Below are 18784 nucleotides of genomic sequence, written 5' to 3' on the forward strand. Positions count from 1 at the left end.
CACTTTGGAAAGGGGGAACTTTGGTACGAGGGAACTGGCACAGCATGGCTGATGTGCACTGAGATATCTGGGCCAGTTGCTGAATAATGAAATACTGCAAGCTGACTGGTAAATAGCCACTACTCCATGCCCCTGACTCCCTTGCTCCTCCCCTTGATCCAGCAATAAAGGGTGAACTGGTGGCAAGCAGGGTGCCTCTAGGACCCTGCTTCAGGATGCTGGCTGGCTTCCTTTCTGACTGGTCATCTCCCAGGCCAGGCTTGTGTTTAAAGATTTATAATATCACCCCAAGCTCAGTGGGGTTGCTTCCTGGAAGGGTGGCCTGGGTGTGGTGTTCTTCTGAGAGTGGGTAGAAGAGGACCCTGGAGGCCCAGGGACAGAGGGAAGAGCCTGCCTCTTCCTGGGGTCCTCTTCTGCCATGGGAAGGGGACAGGGAGGCACTGAATGCCAACACAATGAGCTTTCCAAGTCTGCCTGGGTGTTCAGGGACACCTGACTCTCAAGTACAGCCTCCATCCTAATCCCCTTGATCATATTTTTCCCTTTAAAAAAGGGATATTTCATAGCCTTTTAAATAAATCTTTTCAGCTCCACTGATTTGGAATAACATGCTTAGTGGCTTCAGAAGAAAGTGACCTTTCCTGCTAGCTGAGCCCTCAGAAAGTGCCCTTCCACAAGCTCATTTTCCCATGAAATCCAGCCTCCGTGGATGGCTGGGTTCTGCTCCCAGCACCAGCCCTGTGGACCCCGTTCCTACTCTGGGGTCCTGGGAAAGTCCTTCCCCACTCCCTGCACCCCATGGGTTGCCATCTGCACTGTGGAGACCTGAATATAAACACACAGACACTAAAAGGGCACTCTCTTGATCACTGGCAGAGACCCCATTTCAGTCACAGATTGAATATTTCTCCTCCTAGTTTCAGCTTGGAGAGAATTTGTGCTTTAGGAGAGCTTTCTGTGTGTTTTTCTCAGGCAGAGAGGGGGAGGTTATCTCAGCCTGAAAAGCCATCAAAGGAAGACAGAGTGCCCAGGAGAGGGAGGAAATGAAGTTGATCAACATGATTTTTTATTTATTTTTGAGTCAGGGTCTCACTCTGTGGCCCAGGCTGAAGTGCAATGGTACAATCGTAGCTCACTGCAGCCTTGAACTCTTGGGCTCAAGTGATCCTCCCATCTCAGCCTCCTGAGTGGCTGGGACTATAGGTGTACGCCACTATACCTGACTAATTTTTTCTTATTTGTTGTAGACGTGGGGGTCTCGCTATTGCCCAGGCTGGTCTCAAACTACTTGCCTTAAGCAGTCCTCCTGCCTTGGCCTCCCAAAGCTCCGGGACTGTAGACATGAGCCACTGCATCTGGCCTCAGCATGATTAAACCCATGTAAACCCCGCTGACCAGAGCTCCCATGCAAAGCCACTGGAAGCTGGCTGCATGTGTTCGACATCATGTACCTCTTTTCCTCCTTTGGGACCTCAAATCGAACCACAAACTTAACAAACTACAGTAATTTGCTGAGCCCTCAATCAGACATTCAATCTTGCTGAACTGTGAAACCAGTGTTTTTGCTTTTAAATGACATCTAGTGAAGTAGTTCACACCAGAATGAAAAGTCTATGTTTTCCAAAATTATTGTTTGTATCACCTAATTGTAAAAAATCAAACCTAAACAGAAACAGTCCTCCTATGGGTTTAGGTCCCTGGTGTGTATAGCTTTCCAGTAAACTCGTGCCATGGGGGAGCAGGCAGTTTCCAAGGTGATGCGAGTGAGGCCCTCCAAAGTCATCCTGCTTAAAACAATCCACATGACTCCCTGTCACAGCGCCTGAGATTCCCACCGTTAGCAGCCCTTCTAGTTAAGGCACCTGCTTCAGACACACCTGTGTTCTCTGGGAGGCATTCTTAGTCTCCTTCATTGTGCTGAAGTTTGAGAGCCACAGCTCCAAGCGTCAGCAAACACATCAGGAGCATCAGCTTTCTGTCCTGAGATAAGCGATCCCATTTCTTTGGGTCAATGGTTCTTAAAAGTTCGGGAGCATCAGAATCCCTTGGAGGCTTGTGAAAACACAGATTGCTGGGCCTCACCCTCAGGGCTGTTGTTTGAGATGGAAGCTGGGAATCTGTATCTCTAATAAGTTCCTAGGTGAAGCTGAGGCTGCTGGTGTGGGGCCTCACTTTGAGAACCACTATGCTAGCTGATTTTTTTTTTTGAGACGGAGTCTCACTCTGTTGCCCAGACTGGAGTGCAGTGGTGTGATCTTGGCTCACTGCAACCTCCACCTCCCAAGTTCAAGTGATTCTCCTACCTCAGCCTCCTCAGTAGCTGGAACTACAGGCACACACCACCATGCCTGGCTAATTTTTATATTTTTAGTAGAGACAGGGTTTCGCCATGTTGGCCAGGCTGGTCTCAAACTCCTAACATCAAGTGATCTGCCCGCCTTGGCTTCCCAGAGTGCTGGGATTACAGGCATGAGCCACCACACCCAGCCTGCTAGTTAATTTTTAAGGCATCCTAATGAGATATGGAGGCAAAGCATGGAAGCAGTCTGATCGTGAATGAAGAAAGAAGACAGAGGGCTACGAAGCAGAAAGGCACAAAGGCAGGCCAGCCCCGCAGGAAACAGACTTGCTTGAATGATCCACCAAAACACAAGAGCCTTTGCCCAAATTCTGATGGGTCCCTTCCTCTCCCTTTCCTTCTTGGGTATTTTCTGCTTATTGCCACTTTGAAAGGCGGGTATGTGAAAGACAAGCGCCATGTGGCTTATGAAAGAATAGGCAATGAGTGATTTTTTTTTTTTTTTTTTGAGATGGAGTCTCACTCTGTAGCCCAGGCTGGAGTGCAGTGGCATGATCTCAGCTCACTGCAAGCTCTGCCTCCCAGGTTCACGCCATTCTCCTGCCTCAGCCTCCCGAGTAGCTGGGACTACAGGCGCCCGCCAGCACGCCCGGCTAATTTTTTGTATTTTTAGTAGAGACGGGGTTTCACCATGTTAGCCAGGATGGTCTCGATCTCCTGACCTCGTGACCCATCTGCCTCGGCCTCCCAAAGTGCTGGGATTACAGGTGTGAGCCACTGCGCCCGGCTGCAATGAGTGATTTTAGGGCAGTCTGTCAGAAGCAAATAGAACTTGTTACGATTATCCCTTAGAGAGATAGAATGAGGAATGGATATGCTATAAATTCTGCCAGGGATTAGAATTAAAGTAACTTGTATTATACCATACCCACCTAATTTTAGAAGTACTGCTGTAAGAATGATAGACCCGGCAATGGGGCCTCTATATGTGCCTTTGGCAGTCAGAGGTGTGAGCCGTAGAGGGCTAGCTTTACTATAAATGCCATGATGCACACTAGTCATAGAAGGTTACTGGATCAGGACTTTGACAGTTCTTGAATGTTGTAGTGGAGATGAGCAGGTTTAGTGAGCCCAGGGTAAAATAAGTGCTACAAGCAAGGGTAGTGGGTGGTCCCCCGGCAGCCCCAGTGAGTACTCTATGGTAGGAGGAGAGGTGGCCCTTCCTGGAGCGACGCACTCTCACCGTGATTCAAGCTGTCATTGTGCTCCTCAGGACCTCTGCACACCCTTGAGGTGGTTCCTGACCTTTCTTAAGCCTTACACAGTGCTCAGTGAAGTCTTAATGACATTTTTTTTTCTCTTTTGAGATCGTCTACTTCCTAATAGGATACATTCAGAGGAAAGCACACTCCAATCCTTCAGCCGCCTCTTCTCAATACAAACAACGAAGAACTCATTAGCGGGCCTGCAGAGGAGGCAGTAGAAAGGGCTTGTCACAGGACCATGGGCTGAGAAGCCACCCTCAGGTGGGATTGCAAGACTCACCCCAAGGCCACTGGGTCAGGAGTGGGGTCCATATCTCAGTGAAGGGGAAACTGACAGCTGGTGTCTGCCTGGCATTGCCGTGGCATCTCTTTGGGCAAAGTTTGGTTAGTGATTTAGCCCTGCGTACATCTGAATGCACTTTGACAGCCATGCTTTTTCATTTGACTCTAACAGGAATCCTATGAAATAAGCAGAATGGCCTGACTCTCCTGATTTGGCAGAAAAGACAATTGGGAAATGAAGCTCTGAGAAAACAGTGGACACGGAGTCAAAACCCAGGCTCAGCCGCTCATTGTGTGACCTTGAGCGAGGCTCCTTCCCTGCCAGTTTTGTCATCTGTGAAAGGCCAGGGATGGACAACATGGGTGTGAGGTCTTTTTACAGATCTATTCTAGGGATAAACTACATGAGCAAAAGGACTTGCCTAAGGTCATGCAGTTGGCGAGTTTAGCGAGAATAACACAGAGGCAGTGTTTTCCAGACTGCCCCTGTTGAAAGGGAACATCCTCCATTGCCATCCACACCATCTCCCCAAGTGTGGGCTGCAGGAGCCTCTACATGGCCCCTAGACCTTGCAAAGACCAAGACCCCCCGGGGTGCTGCAGTAGGGGGGCACACACCCAGCATGCATCCTGACTGCAACTTGAAACCTCAACGTGGCCAGTTGCTCATTAGAGAAGAGAAGGCTATTTCCTTTGGTATCTCCTTCACTAAATGAACCTAATGGGCATGTGCCCGGTGTCAGGCCCTGCACTAGAGGAGGGGATGTGGAAGCAAATGAGACATACTGTCCACCCATGAGAAAGATGAGAGGCATGAGGACCAGGCTGCTGCACAGTGCTGGGTGGGCGAATAAGAATTCATCCATGTGCCAAGAGGGTGGTGCGCCCCCCACTCCCTGGGGACAGATGCTCCTGTGCTCAGGACCTTTCTGGACTATACCCTGTATACCTTTTCACCTGGCCGTTTATTTGTATCCTTGAAAATGTCCGTCATAATAAATGTAAGGAAGTGTTACATGAACCTAACCCTAACCCTTACAGTAAATGTAAATAGGTGTTTCGCTGAGTTCTGTGAGCTCCTCTAGCAAATTAATTAAACTCAAAGAGGGGATCATGGGAACCCAAACTTGAAGCTAGTCCATCAGAAGTTCCGGAGGCACAGACTTATTAATATGACTGGTGGGAAGGAGGGGGCAGTCTTGTGTCCCTCAACATGTGGGATCTGACGCTATCTCCAGGTAAATAGTGTTGGAATTGAATTGGGGGACACCCAGCTGGTGTCCACTGAAGAACTGGTTGCTAGCTTGCTGGTGGGGAGAAATCCCCACGGTTTTGAGGTCAGAGAAGGCTTCTGGGTGTGTCGTTGTGGTATGAGAGCAGAGGAAAAATGTTCTGAGAGTTTTTCCAAACAATGCTCCAGTTGGATCACTAAGGCTATCGCTGGCCCTGGGCTGTCTCAGCCAGGGAAAAGGGGCATTTTTTGGGACCCACACAAAGGCACTTGCTGCAGCCCAGGTGAGCATGGTCTTCTTCAAAGGGAGTGGAGATCCATAAAACTTTAGAAGGGATTAAGTTTCAAGAAGTTTGTGTGTAGACAGCATCCTCCAAGCACACTGGAGAGAGCAGATGCATGTCCCAGATGTACACATCTGACCACAACCAACCTACTGTCTGGAAGAAGTAAGTGCTCTTTTTCTGAGAGTCAACACTTCCAACCACACAGAATCAATGAACCCAACAGATCCCTTTCTGCAATGTGCTAGTAGATGACTATTCTTCCATCCGTTCAATACAGTCAACAAAATCGATTGAGGGCCATGTCTTAGGTACAGTGATCAGAATCCATGGAGGGGAACCATAAAGAGGGAGAGACAGCTTTCAAGGGGCCAAGGGACTCTCAGCTTGGGAGAGTACAAAGAGACAGACTCAAATACTCCTAGGACAGAGCAGAGAGTGATGAGCGTTAGAAGATACCCGTGATGGGATGGGGAAAGTGCCATGGGAATTCAGAGAAAGGAATGATTAATTCCAACCCAGAATCTGGAAAGACTTCATGAAGGAGACAGCGCTCAGAGAGACCTTCCACCAGGAGAGGAAGAGGCCTCAGTCCCTGTGTCCTTTGGCCATATCAGCTGTGTAAGCTTGAGAAAGCCGTTTCTCTCTGTTTTAAAATGAACCATTTGCCCTAAGTGCTTCACAGCATTATGGGGATTAAACGAGAACTGATTTAAATGCACATTGGATAAATAAAAGCACCAAATATAAAGCCTTTCATCATCACTGTGGGAAGAGAGGGCAGAAAGCTAAAAGCAGAAAGTGTATGAGGGAGGAGGTGGGGTAGGGGTGGGTGGCATCTGCCGAACACGGGGGTGCAGGGATGATGTGAGTGCCTACTGGGCTCGTAACTGCCTCCAGTGATTTCTTTAACCTCCCACAGCGAATTTTATTAAGGAGAACCCGATAAGAGCAAGTCAGAACATTGAAATTCCTCTGCATTGGGGAAATGAAAGTCTCAACCAGGGAAGTGGCTTCCAGTCCCAAGTGACAGGATAACACTGAGCCCAGCCCTCAGGGTTGCTGAGGGGATCGTGTGAGCCTGGTCTCTCCAGCTCCCAGCACTGAGCTTGGGTTTGGCTCAGCAAATACCAATTAAATGAATGGATGCAGTCCTAACTGCTTTCCAAGGAATTTTACATTCATGGACCATTTTGATTCTTAACCATAAGCCAGAGGAGCAGATAGAGCACAATTATTATCCCTGTCAAAGAGGGGAAACTGAGGCTCCCAGGGGGTAAGTGACTACGTCCAAGCTAGCACTGTTAGAAGGAACCTGGACCTCTGACTCCTCCTAAAGGGTCCTTTGCTCACACCATGTCACCCCCAAAGAATTATTACAATAGCCGGTTTACGCCACAATAAACCATCTTCCTGGACCTTCCTAAAGCCCTACTATGTGCTGTCTTAAGCTCTTTCTTTGTTGCAGCTCACTTAATCAGGTCCTTTCATCATATGATACTCAAATGTACCGGTTTATTCCAATTCAGAAGGTAGTTTTTGTGCATCCCACATATAAAAGTCTTGTGGATTTTCTAGGTCTTTTACCAAGTAAGAACAGATATGGATTAAAACCTTTCGTTTGGTGGTTTGGAGTCATTGCTCCTTAGAAGAAAGAGAAAAAAAGAAGCAGTTCAGGGTATTAGAAAGAGATACAAGGGCACTGTTTCTCCCTGCCTCCCCCGGCCCCAGCCCATGGACATTCCTTCCTACAGAGTTGGCTGTCAGTTTTGACAGATGGCTTGGCTGCAGGAATGGGGCAGAGGGCAGGCTCATGGTTAAGGTCACTAAGTAATTTGTGGCACCAAGGAGCCAGAGCCAGCTAGGCTGATTTGGGGTCTGAAACCTGGGCTGGAGCCCAAGTTCCAGCCAGGGAGGGTAGGACGGGGAGCCCTGCTCCCTGCCCCCTGTGACGCCCTCCACTGAAGCTGTAGAAGGCAGATCAGTGCCCTTCTATGTGGGGGTGCTAAAGGAGGGCAGAGGAATGGGGCTCAGGGAGACAGCCAAAGCACGTTCAAGGTCAAAACCACCCTCCCCTTTCATGACCCACCCCAGCCCCTTGGATGATAACAGACTACTGCACACCTACTCCCAAGGAGATGTTTTATTCTAATAACATTTTTTGTAGCATCAAGGTTTGGGCAGGAGGGTGGAAGCCACACCCAGCCCCCAGCTCTGTTGCAGGGTACATGGCAACATGCTCCTGCTGAGGGGCTCAGAGGCACCCCTAAAGTGGCAGGAACCTGGGGCAGGGGAAGGAAGGGAATGTCAGAGGACTCCCAGCTTCTGAAGAGAGGAATGGATCAGGTAAGAGGAGGTCTGGGCCCTTGAGAACAACTCAGTGTGACATTTGTCTCCAGCAGAGTGGCCAGGTCAGCTCTGATCCCTGCAGTTGGTGGAGCATTTAGCACCCACCACGGGGAATCTCAATAGTACTGTCTGCCACCCATGGCTTTCACATCACACTGAGAGGCAAGAGCATCATGGGACCTGGGAGGACAGAGTCATTAGCTGGACAAGGTACAGTGAAGGATTAGCTCATCAGATCAACCATTTGTGCCTGCTGTCCACTGACTGAGAGAAATGGACACCAAATTGGTCAGCCTGGATGGGATGAGGGAGGTAAGACCAACCAGAGCAGAGGCTCACAGGGTGGGAAGCCTCAGGGTGTGTCCTGAGCACACAGGAAGGACATGGCTAAGTGGACAGCAGGGCTAAGAAGATGCTAGAGGCAAATTCACCAACCACATAGTTTTCAAGCCATAGAATTTAGAGCTGGAAGAAATTTTAGAGATCGTCTAGTCCAGCTTCTGCTGGCACAGCTCAGAGTGATCAAAGCCACATAGCAGAGCCAAGACCAAGAACCAGATCTCCCTCCACACCTCCAACAACTTTTCAGGCTAATGATCTTCCTAGCACCCTCCAGCCTCCCCTAATTACTAACTCTAGTCCTCTGACTACCATGGAGCTAGGAATAGCTTGAGAGTGCTGCAAATATTCTTAGGGATTCTGCGGACCACTGATATCTGCCATTCCAGCCAGACATACCTTGTGGGAGTAATGCTGATCAACGATCCTTGCCAGCCCGAAATCCCCAATCTTGAGCACGAGGTCCTCTGTGCTGATGAAGATGTTGGCGGGCTTCAGGTCCCTGTGCAGCACGTTGGCGGAGTGGATGTACTTGAGCCCCCGGAGCAGCTGGTACATGAACAGCTTGGCATGCTCTTCTGCCAGCGTGCCCTGCTCCAGCAGGCGTGCCAGGTCGGTCTCCATGTACTCCTGGACGATGTAGGCCACGCTGAACTTGAACAGCTCACCCTGCAGGTCAGTTCCCTTGGGCCCGAGCACCTCGTACACTTTGACGATGTTGTCGTGGTCCAGGCGCCGAATGATCTTGATCTCTCGGAGCGCGTGCTTCATGCTGCGGGCGTCGCTCAGGGCAATCTTCTTCACGGCGACCTTCCGGCAGGCCCGGCTGTCCACGGCCGACAGCACCAAACCATTGACACCGAAGCCCAGGGGTTGGAAGTCGACAAAGCGCCCACCGAGGTCATACCCGTAGACACTGGCGATGCAGTCACCCTTCTCAGCCATTGTGGGCTCAGTGATCTGGAGCTGCCCAGGTAACACAGGGGCAGTCAGGAAAGGCCAAGTCTCGGCTAGTGGCCTCCCTCGCACACCTCATTCTGTCAAGTCCCACGGCTGAGGGATGCGTTTTCTCCCAGTGAGGTCACTGCCACCAGCTCTCTGGAGACGAGAATGGCATATGGCCATGCTCGCTGAGCTGCGCTAGTTGGGGGCGCAGGCTGTTGTCTTAACCTGCATTGGGAGGGCTGTCTACTAATTCCTGTGTTTCCTGAACCCTCCTTAAAGCTTAGAATGGCTCATATTTCTTTTAAATCCGGCATCTTGGAAAGAAAACCCGGTATCATTATCTATGGAATGTCAAGTTTTCTACCATAGTGGACTGCAAAGTAAAAGATGCAGAAACTCTCCCCTTTGAATACTTTGTTACAAGAGGCTCTTTCTGGCTGAAATGCAAGAGTTGTTTGCTGAGCTGGGCTCCTGAAGATGCTCCAAAGCTCAGCTGTGTCACAGCCTCTCTGTGTGTTCCAAGCAGTATGCAGGGATCCCATCAATGAATTCTGGAGGCATCCAGGGGCTTCTTTCTACCTCTCCTGTTTCTACCAGCTCACCTTCGATTCCAAAACCTGAGCCAGACTGGTGAGCACTGGTGAAAAAAGCTGGAGAAACACAAGCACCTTTCATGAGCTCTACACCAAGTTACGCCTGAGGTTCCAAATGCAGGGGAGCTCAGCTGCCAGGCCAGGATCCTCTGGAGCCTTTGGATGTGGGCAGCATCCTCTTTGGCCAGCTCATCCACGCCACCTAGCCCAAGACTGTATTCCACTGCACCCAGAGAGGCTGCAGGAATGTGGCATCTTTCAGACCAAGTCTCCTTCCCTGTTAAAGAAATAACGTTGGGTAAATTTCCACACTCTGGCTTCCAACACCTTCCCACTTGCGTCTTTTGTTAACCAGCCCAAGTGTTATTTGATCTGCCCAGCCAGCTGAAACACTGCTTGCTCAGGGGATTCCGGGCTTTGCACTGCCCAGCCACCCTCCTGCTGTGCGTAGCACTCCCCTGGAAGAGAGAGAAGATGGATTGATTTGATAAGACCATCAGATGCTGTGCCTCATGTCAGTGCCTGCTCCCCCAAGGTTACCATGTGCAAATTACGTGGGAGAATTATCCCTTCTAACCTTTGCAAAATTAATTTGTTTTATGCTCTCCAAACACACACATCAGCGCTAGCTAGGAAGGGTGAGAGTAAAAAGTAACGAGTTGCAGACAGAAAACAAAGGATCGATACTCGTGTTTTTGCACTTGGGTTCCTTTTCTTCCTTCTTTTACAAATGACTTTGAACATTTTAAGAGGCTTTCACAGGGACTGATGTAATGACACTTGTATCTCTTGCTTTCCACGTAAGTTGAAGAAGCCCATGTACCAAATTACAAGGAAATAATGTTGCCACCCATAATAAAAGGACTCTCTTTGCCCAGAAACCAGGGTGCAGAGTTCCCAGTGCTATATCAAGACTGGCATGGTGAGCTGTATTCTTTTTGACGATGTGACCTCACTCTTGAAAGCAATGGGTCAAATCTAAACTTCACTGTCCCTGCCCTCTGGTGGCTGTTGACTCAAATTACAGGTATAGGAACTAAGTGGGGAGAAAAAGCCCTGCAAAACTAGAAATGTAAATTCAGATCTCTGAAGTAAGGTAATATCATAGCGTCTAAGAGACTGGCAGGTTTTCTAAGTTCATAAAGACCACAGACACACAAAGAAAGAACACTGTATCCAACACAAAGGAGTGAACCTGGCAGACTGCTGCTTTATTCTCATATCGCAGAGCCTCCTGTAGAGACACTTCTCTATCTGAACTTTGCACAACTCTGCAAAGATAAATGAAGCAAAAACGATAGTCAACTCAATGCTCTGAAATTAAGGGGGCAAATTAGGGGACACAGATGATCTGAAATAGTAAACAATCAGATCCTCTGTAAAGACTTCTAATGAAAGAAATTTGCCAAGGGTCTGGAACATAGTAATTGCTTAACAGATGTTACCTATTGTTGCTGTTTAGTTAAACATTCCCTTACATTTGAATAAGATGTACTCAAGATTCTGATAATTTGTCAGATCTTTGGTAATTCTGTTCTGCATGTTTTTACTGGATCCAGGAACAAAACAACCATAGACTTACAGAATTTCAGATTGGGAAGAAATCTAAGAAAACAAGGCCCATGGTCCTTATCTGGAGACGGTACTGCCCTCCTCACCTTATTTGACTGGGAGTCACTACTGGTATTTAACCGGCAGGGCCAGATTTGCTAACCATTCTACTGAGCATTCCCACCTCCACGCCCAAATGCCCAGAGCACATCCACTGACATCCACCCCTAAATGCCAACAGCACTTCCACTGAGGAACATCGATTCTGATTCCAGTTCTCACTTTACAGGTGAGGACACCAAGGCTTGGAGAGCACCAGCTTAGTGCTTTCAGCATAGATAGGGTCAATATCCATCTGATGAATGGATAAATGAATACCATTTACTCTGTTTGAGGATGCCCAGCCACTAAGAGACAGTGCTGGGAGCACCCACTGAACCAGATTCTATGGCCTGTGCTAGCGAAGTTGACCAGATACCTAACTCAGGGGAATCAAAGAGCCTCCACAGCTCCCCATTCTCTCCCTCCTTGACTCCTGCTGCCCAAGTCACATAATGGCAACTACACTGAAGCTTCTCTTTCTCCCCACAAGCCTGGTCTGACTCCCAAGGGCATAGCAAAAAGAGGCAATTGCATATTATTATTTTTTTAGGAAGAGACAAGCTTAAGCCTTCTTCCTTTCCAGCTTCTGCTGGGTTGTAAACAGAGAGAGGAATGAGCACCTAAGCAGAGAGGGAATGACATCACAAGCAAGCTGAATGCAGGGTTTGCTTGAGATCAGCTGCAATGCAGATAATCAGCGAATAATTAAGAGGTGCTTTATTTATTTTTAAAACTCTTTCCCTCTCATGCATGGGAGGGACCGTATCACCTGTGTGTGTCTCTTTTTCAGTGGTCTTCCTAACATGCTGTCAGCTTCAGGGGCCAGGTACCATCTCAACGTGGCAAGCCTCGATTCCAGCCACCCCACCTTTCTTGTGGGCCGCTAAATAGACTCTTTCCTGCCTGGCTTCTTTACTTGTATCTTCCCAGCTCCTGAAATATTCTCCTGCTTCCCCACCACCCCCATTTGTTGAAATCCTATCATTCAGAATCCAAAGTCTCACTTCTTTCCTAAAGCATCCATCCTGGTTCTCAATGACATGTCTCCCTTTTCTAAACTCCTGTGGCACTCGTGTATGCTGTGTTTGGCATTTATCATACATTAGCTTGGGCTATTATTTAACTTTTTGTACATGTCCATCTCCCAACTAGACTGTAAGCTTCACAAGTAGCTTACAGGGCACAAACTAGAGCATGCAAAATATCCGTGGACTGGAAGGAGCTGAGTACCATTCATTATGTCTACACAGTGGTGATGCCCACGTTTCCTAGGTGGTCACTGTCCCTTGTGATACTTGACATGGAAATTGTTCAAAGAGCACATCTCACAACAAGCCCTAACCACTCAGACCAACTAATATTTCTGAACTTCAATCCTTTTAGTAACATCTTCTGCTTAGATGCTGCCTCTCTTAGAGTTTCAGTGCTCTAATCAGGCAGCCTCTTGTCTGACCATTTCTCTGTTCCCATTTGAGTTTATTATTATGCCTCTCTTCTCAAGCCTCTTCATTTTTTCTTTCTTTCTTTCCTCTGTTTCTTTACAGAGGAATTCTTTCCAATTCCTCTGTAATTTGCATTGTAAGCCCTTTGCCTTTCTCCCTAGGTAGGCTGATTACAAGGCTTCCACCACCTAAGAAGTCTCAGGTTAGTGGTCCATTTCTTGCATGATATGCTGAGAGGGGTGGGCCCATCAGCCCTGGGGAGAAGCAGACTGGCATCTGGATGTGTCCACCTAGGCAGGGGAGTGGTTATGGCAGCTCTTGGTGTGGTGCAGCTTCTCAGGGCAAAGCCCAACCATTCTCAACTCAAAGGTCGTGGTTCAGAGCTGCTCTGAATCACAGGTGTGATTTCAAACCCAGGGAGGTGGCATTCACTGTCTGAGATGGAAAGGTCACTCATTCAATCCTGCTTGAATGACACCCAGCAAGAGGAATGCATGGAACTCTCGCAAGGGCAGCCAAGGTCCCCATGATTCCATGGCTGGGCATCGTAATAAAACACAGGAATAGAAATTTCTACCCTCAGGACTCTGAACAATGGAGTTTCAGCTCTCAACTGCTTTCTCACTGACTCTCAGGCAACAGCTTAGTTGAGGCCAATTAATTATTCTCTCACTCATCCAGCCTTTTAACATGGGAGGCAAACCAGAGATGAGATGGTGTGTGCCAACTGTCCCTTTCTGGGATTCCTGGGGCTTTGGTTTACAAATCGGCTTTGGAAAATCTAAATTTAGACTTACCTCCCCGTCTGCTCAGATCCTCCCAAACCTCATGCTGTCGACTTTCCACAGGAACTATCTCCCCAGCAAGGTGCTGACATTTCACAGACGCTGCTTTCTTCCCCTCTCCTGAACACTCTGAAACTCACAGGAAGCCCTTCTCCCATGGAGCCGCTGTCTGCAGCTGAGCAGGCTATGCACTGCACAGTTCTAGGTGGCACCATTCACATCGCAGTCAGTCTGACTCCAGGGCTCATGATCCTAATGAGTCACTGTGGTCTATGTGAATGGAGCCCTCTATACCAGGGATTGGCAAACTTTTTCTATAAGGAGCCAGATAACAAATATTTTCATGTTTGTAGGACATACAGCCTCTGTTGAAACCATTCAACACAACTTAATTCTGCCTTCATAGCACAAAAGCAGCCACAGACAATATACCTGAACAAATGAGCATGGCTGCATTTCAATAAAACTTTATTTACAAAAATAGGGGCTGGGCCAGATTAGGCTTGTGGGCTGCAGTTCGTGGACCTCTGCTCTAGACTCCATGGGAACATCCTCTAGCTCATTCACAAGCAGGCCCTGAAGTGTGTTGGGACCCGGCCCCTTTCTGGCTCCTCCTGCGCTGCACTGTCTCCTTCCTCTTGGACTCAGTCTTCCTGTTGCCCCTCATGGCGACACTATCCCAGGCCTGGCCTCCTAGGAGGCGAGGCTTGGTTCAGCTCATATGCAAATTTGATGCCCTCAGGACCCAGCTCTCGGCTTTCCAAAAGCTACCTAATCTGGCCTAAAGGTCCCTTCTAGTTCTGCAATTCTGTGGTACGGCTGATGTGCCTCACTCCGCAACCCCACTTGCATTTTAACAGAAGCCTTCTGGAGAGATGGCAAAGAGGACATGATGAAGATGGTGGGACTGCATGTCCTGAGGGTTTACCAGAGGCCAACCGCTTCACCTGATTATTTCAGTGGGGTCTCGCAACACCCCTGTGAGGTTGATATCATTCTCCATGGAGCTCCAACAGGGAAGTGATTTCCCCAGAGTCACCCTCTGGCAGGTGAAGAATCTGGAATGTCAACTCAGGTCGGTCTCAGTCCAATGCTCACGCTCTAATCGCCATAATATGATCTCAGCCCCAGCGAGTGACTCTTACCGCAAACCATCTAGGCTCAGTGTGAGTTTTCAGGCCCAGTGAGGGAAAAATGTGGGGTAGGCACACCTTGTGGTATGTCTCAAATTAAAGCAAGAGGCAGCCACCTTTTCAGCCTGTGTTCAACCCAGTGTGGAGGCCACGGTAAGCCCATTCTATGGAAAGAGAAACCGAGAAATACAATGTTGAAATAATATTAAAAGTGGAGTAAAAAACCCTTGATTTTAAACAACCACACCCCCACCTTCCATCATGTTCTTGACCTTTAACTGTGAACCTCAGCCATGCTGGAGCCTGTGGCACAGGGACTGGGCATCCTTGGGACGAGCTGGCTGACTTGCAGGCATCCTGACTAGCACGGCCTGTAGCTGACACTGACTGTGGCCACCTACCCAGGAAACGTTCCTGCTTCCTCCTCACGAACAAACCAGGTCTGGTTCGGCCATCAGGCAGCTAAGCCCACCCAGGAATGACTCCCAATGGGTCTACACCAGGGTGTCTCAGCCTCAGCACTGTCAACATCTTGAGCCAGGTGATCCTTAGCAGTGGGACTGTCCTGTGCATGGCTGAATGCTCAGCAGCATCCCTTGCCTCAGCCTCCTAGATGCCAGTCACATCCCCAAGCTGTGACAACTGAAAGTGTCTCCAAACACTGACAACTGTCATCTGTCAGGGAGGCACAAGAACACCTCTGGGTGAAAATCACTAGTCTCAATCAGCAGTTTTCAACAGGATTGGTGTTGGCATTCGAGCTGGGTGCCTCGGACTCAAGGTCAAGCTGTCGGCCAGGGCTGCAGTCATCTCAAGGCTCAAAGAGGGAGGAAGATCTGCTTCCAAGCTCACTCAGGTGATTACAAATGACTCCGGCCTCAGCTTCTGCAGTTCTCTCTGTTTTATAGGACTGTACCTACACTATTGCTGGAAGTTTAACAACTCTGGTCCCAACCCACTAAATGCCAATAGCTCTCCCTAGTCCCTGGGTCAGACTCACATTTCCCAGAGTCCCAGAAGGCGATGTCATCTTCCAAACCCATCCCTGCTGAGAACCATGAATCTAAACCAACCGTGGTAATACAATTCCCTCTCAGCAGTGATTGCTTTAGGGGTGATCCTATGATCCTGTTCTGGTCAACAAGTGTAAGGGAAAGTCTGCTGGGGAGTCCTAAGGGAAAAGGTATCCTTCCCAAGCAAGAAGAAACCCTACTTCCTGTTTGTGGATGCAGTTGTAGAGGAAGTGGTGTTGGTGCTGCAGCAGCTGTCTTGAGGCCACGTGGGGAGGTGGCAGAGGAGCGTGGGACCTTGCTGGCATCGCTGAGGAGCTGAGCCACGCCTGCAACTACCCACCTCCAGCTTTCTTGCCAAGAGAGACTGTTAAGCCCTACTGCTGTTTAAGACATTTTTGCTTTGGACTTTTACATTTTTTTTTCACTTGAGGCTGAGATGATCTAACTGACAGTAACTTGCTCAGCACATGGTTGGTCTAAATGGAAAGTGAGAAGAGGCAGAAACACATGGCTTCTGACCTCAAGAAGCTTATATTCATATTGGGAGAGTGGAACCACAACAGTAATTATGGAAACAATGCAGGAACATTCAGGGGTCAACTGTGTGATCCCTACTGTAAGCGTAGCAGGAAGTGGGGTAAGTCCCATCAATTAGAGAGGCTCCTGGAGGATGTGGAAGGCAGCTTCCCAGATGCCCCAGTGATCCTGGTTTTCAGGTCCTGTGTCATCTGCTCCCCTTAAGTGGGTGCTGGACTCACTGACTCATTTCTAAAGAATAGAATTTGGCAAAAGGAATGGGATGCCACTTCTGAGATCAGGTTATAAAGAGCTTGTAGCTTCCATGTGAGGTAATCACTCTCTCCTGTTCACTTTTGGGGAAGCTGCTGCTCCTTCTTGAGGCAGCCCTGTTGGGGGATCCCTGTGAGCTCTCAGAAATGGACCTGCTGGCCACCGTGTGGGTGAGCTTGGAAGCAACCCTTCCCTGAGTTGAGCCCTGAGTGGACTACCGCCCCGCCAACAGCTTGATGGACATCTCAGGACACCTCAAGCCAGAGGCACCAACTAAACTGTGCCCAGATTCTTGACTCGCAGGAGCTGCGTGGTAATAAATGCTGTTTTTAAGCCAATAAATGTTGGGACATTTGTTATACAGCAATAGCTAAGTAATGGAGAGGAAGGACTTGGAGATCTGCAGTTCTTGACTTTCTAAAATAGAGAAGAGGCGTTGAAAAGTCCTCCTTGAGTCTGGGGTCCTGGGTCTCACCTAGCATGGATCTCATTAGATTCCAGAGTCAGATAGAACTCTGGGGAAGAGGGGAATCTTACCTCTCTGTTTTCATTGATGTAACCCAGGGTCCAGGGCAGTGTCTGGCATATAGAGTGGGATTCAATAAATAAATATCAGTGGACACAAGAATGGGTCCATGTTTGCAGTAAGATTTTGGTTATGACAAAGTACAACCCACATGGAAAGATAAATTTAAAAAGCATCCCTGAGGCCCAGAAAAGAAAGTTTTTTAAGTCCCTCCAGAGTGAGTAGGGGCTAAAAGCAGGGGTTCAAGGGAGGAGGCCACACAGGCCCCCAAAAGCATAATGACCAGAGATGTGTCCTCACTGAGTAAAGAACTGCTGTGTAATCGCTGATCTTTACCACTGAGACTCAGCTGGGTCTTACTCTCAGCGGGGCAGGGGGACACCCAGGAATTAGGAAAAACAACTCTCCCTGGCCTTCCGGCTTTTGAAATTAAGCGCTGCTCCCTCCACCCCAGAGGAGTGCAGGCTGCAGTGGTTCGTGTGGAGTGACCTGTGCACGCTCAGGAACTCATTTTCCTTTGCAGAAACCCTGATATATGGGCAGATGGCTGCTCCTAATGGTGCCGCCCATGATGCCAACCTTGGGCTACAGTCCCTATGCCTGTTCCTCTCTCATGGCCAGCACCACTCCCAGCCCAGGACCTGGGATGACCCTTCACACACACCAGCCAGCAGGACACCAACCGACCCGAGCCAAAAGCCCAGCTTAGTCTAAAATAAATACATCTCAAGCAGAGGAACCACTGACAGGCTCTGCTGCCCATGATGGGCCTCAGGTGAGCCTTCTCCCCCTGGGACGTGTGAGCCTGTGATGACTGTAAACATCTTAAGGTCCCTGGGAGGCAGTGATGCCACCCACCCTGGGTTGTGTTTCCCTTATACAGTTTTCTAAAGAACACGCCTGTGGGGACACTGCTGAGAAAGAAACAGGAGGGGACCCTGTTGTCTTCACCTCCCTGAGGTGGGGTGGTTAGAGGAAAGAATTGAGGGAGGGAAGAGAAGTTTGCAGAAGGAACATCAGATGCTGGGTGGGGAGTTCCCTCCTCCCCAAAGAGCAAACTCCAGGAGCGTTCGGGCTTTGCTCTGTTTTCCTTTTGAAAATTACGTAACCAGCCAGGGAGAACAAAGCCTTCCCATGCCTCTCAGCGATACTAAAATAGCATGGAGAGAAATTCCGGCTGCCTCGTCGGAACTCCAGCTCCACATCAGCAAAGCTGGGGAAGGGGAGCATCTGGGTCCCCGCGTGGGAAGTCTGGGAGCTGGTGGCCGCAGGCATACCGACAGCTGCACAGAGGCCCCTGCCTAGGCTGAAGGCTGAGTGCAGCTTCTGGTCCACAAGTGTGTCAGGGGGCATGTGTAGCAGGTGTGTAAATCCTTCTGATTTTAAACGACTCCTGCAACATTTGACCCTTGTAGATTCAAGGGGAAACTTCTCTTTTTAAAGAAGGAGATCTGAGATAGCAGAAGATGGTGGCCTCTTTCAAAATCTAAATCAGTGCAATTATGACTTCAGTGGCTAAATAAGGTGAGGCCCTATTTGGGGCTTACTTTGTTTGGGCTGTGTTCTGAAGGGAAGTGATCCCAGCCAGGTCTGAGCTTCTCAGAGGAGAGGCAGAGCCTGCATCTTTAATTCTCCCACACTGGCTTGAGTACTTATTGAACGGTGCCTGCAGGCCACTGTGCCTTCCCTGAATTGGGAGATAACTCTGTGAGCCCACATTTAATAAGCAATCATAGGAATGCAGAAAGTCCTCTGGCAGCTCAGTGTTCAGACCTGAGTTTTCCTGCCAAATTTTGGGACCCATAAATGGGACCACTTACTTTCTACCTGCAGGGTTAGCCCATGGCAGGGATGCT

General features: G+C 49.0%; 1 protein-coding gene across 2 annotated transcripts in view; it reads right to left on the reverse strand.

Annotated features, from left to right (window-relative positions):
* Positions 1–18784, reverse strand: part of MAPK4 (mitogen-activated protein kinase 4) — a 174552-nt gene that overhangs the window by 60923 nt on the left and 94845 nt on the right. The window contains exon 2 of one of the 2 annotated variants that reach the window (XM_058438338.1): positions 8449–9864. In XM_058438338.1, the coding sequence (XP_058294321.1) occupies positions 8449–8994 (546 nt within the window). In that variant the 5' untranslated portion in view covers positions 8995–9864. Of the gene's footprint in view, positions 1–8448; positions 9865–18784 lie in introns of those variants that run through there. The other variant, XM_058438339.1, reaches the window with a different exon arrangement.

This window comes from Hylobates moloch, unplaced genomic scaffold (genome assembly GCF_009828535.3).
Source record: "Hylobates moloch isolate HMO894 unplaced genomic scaffold, HMol_V3 SCAFFOLD_5, whole genome shotgun sequence".
Lineage (NCBI taxonomy): Eukaryota > Metazoa > Chordata > Mammalia > Primates > Hylobatidae > Hylobates > Hylobates moloch.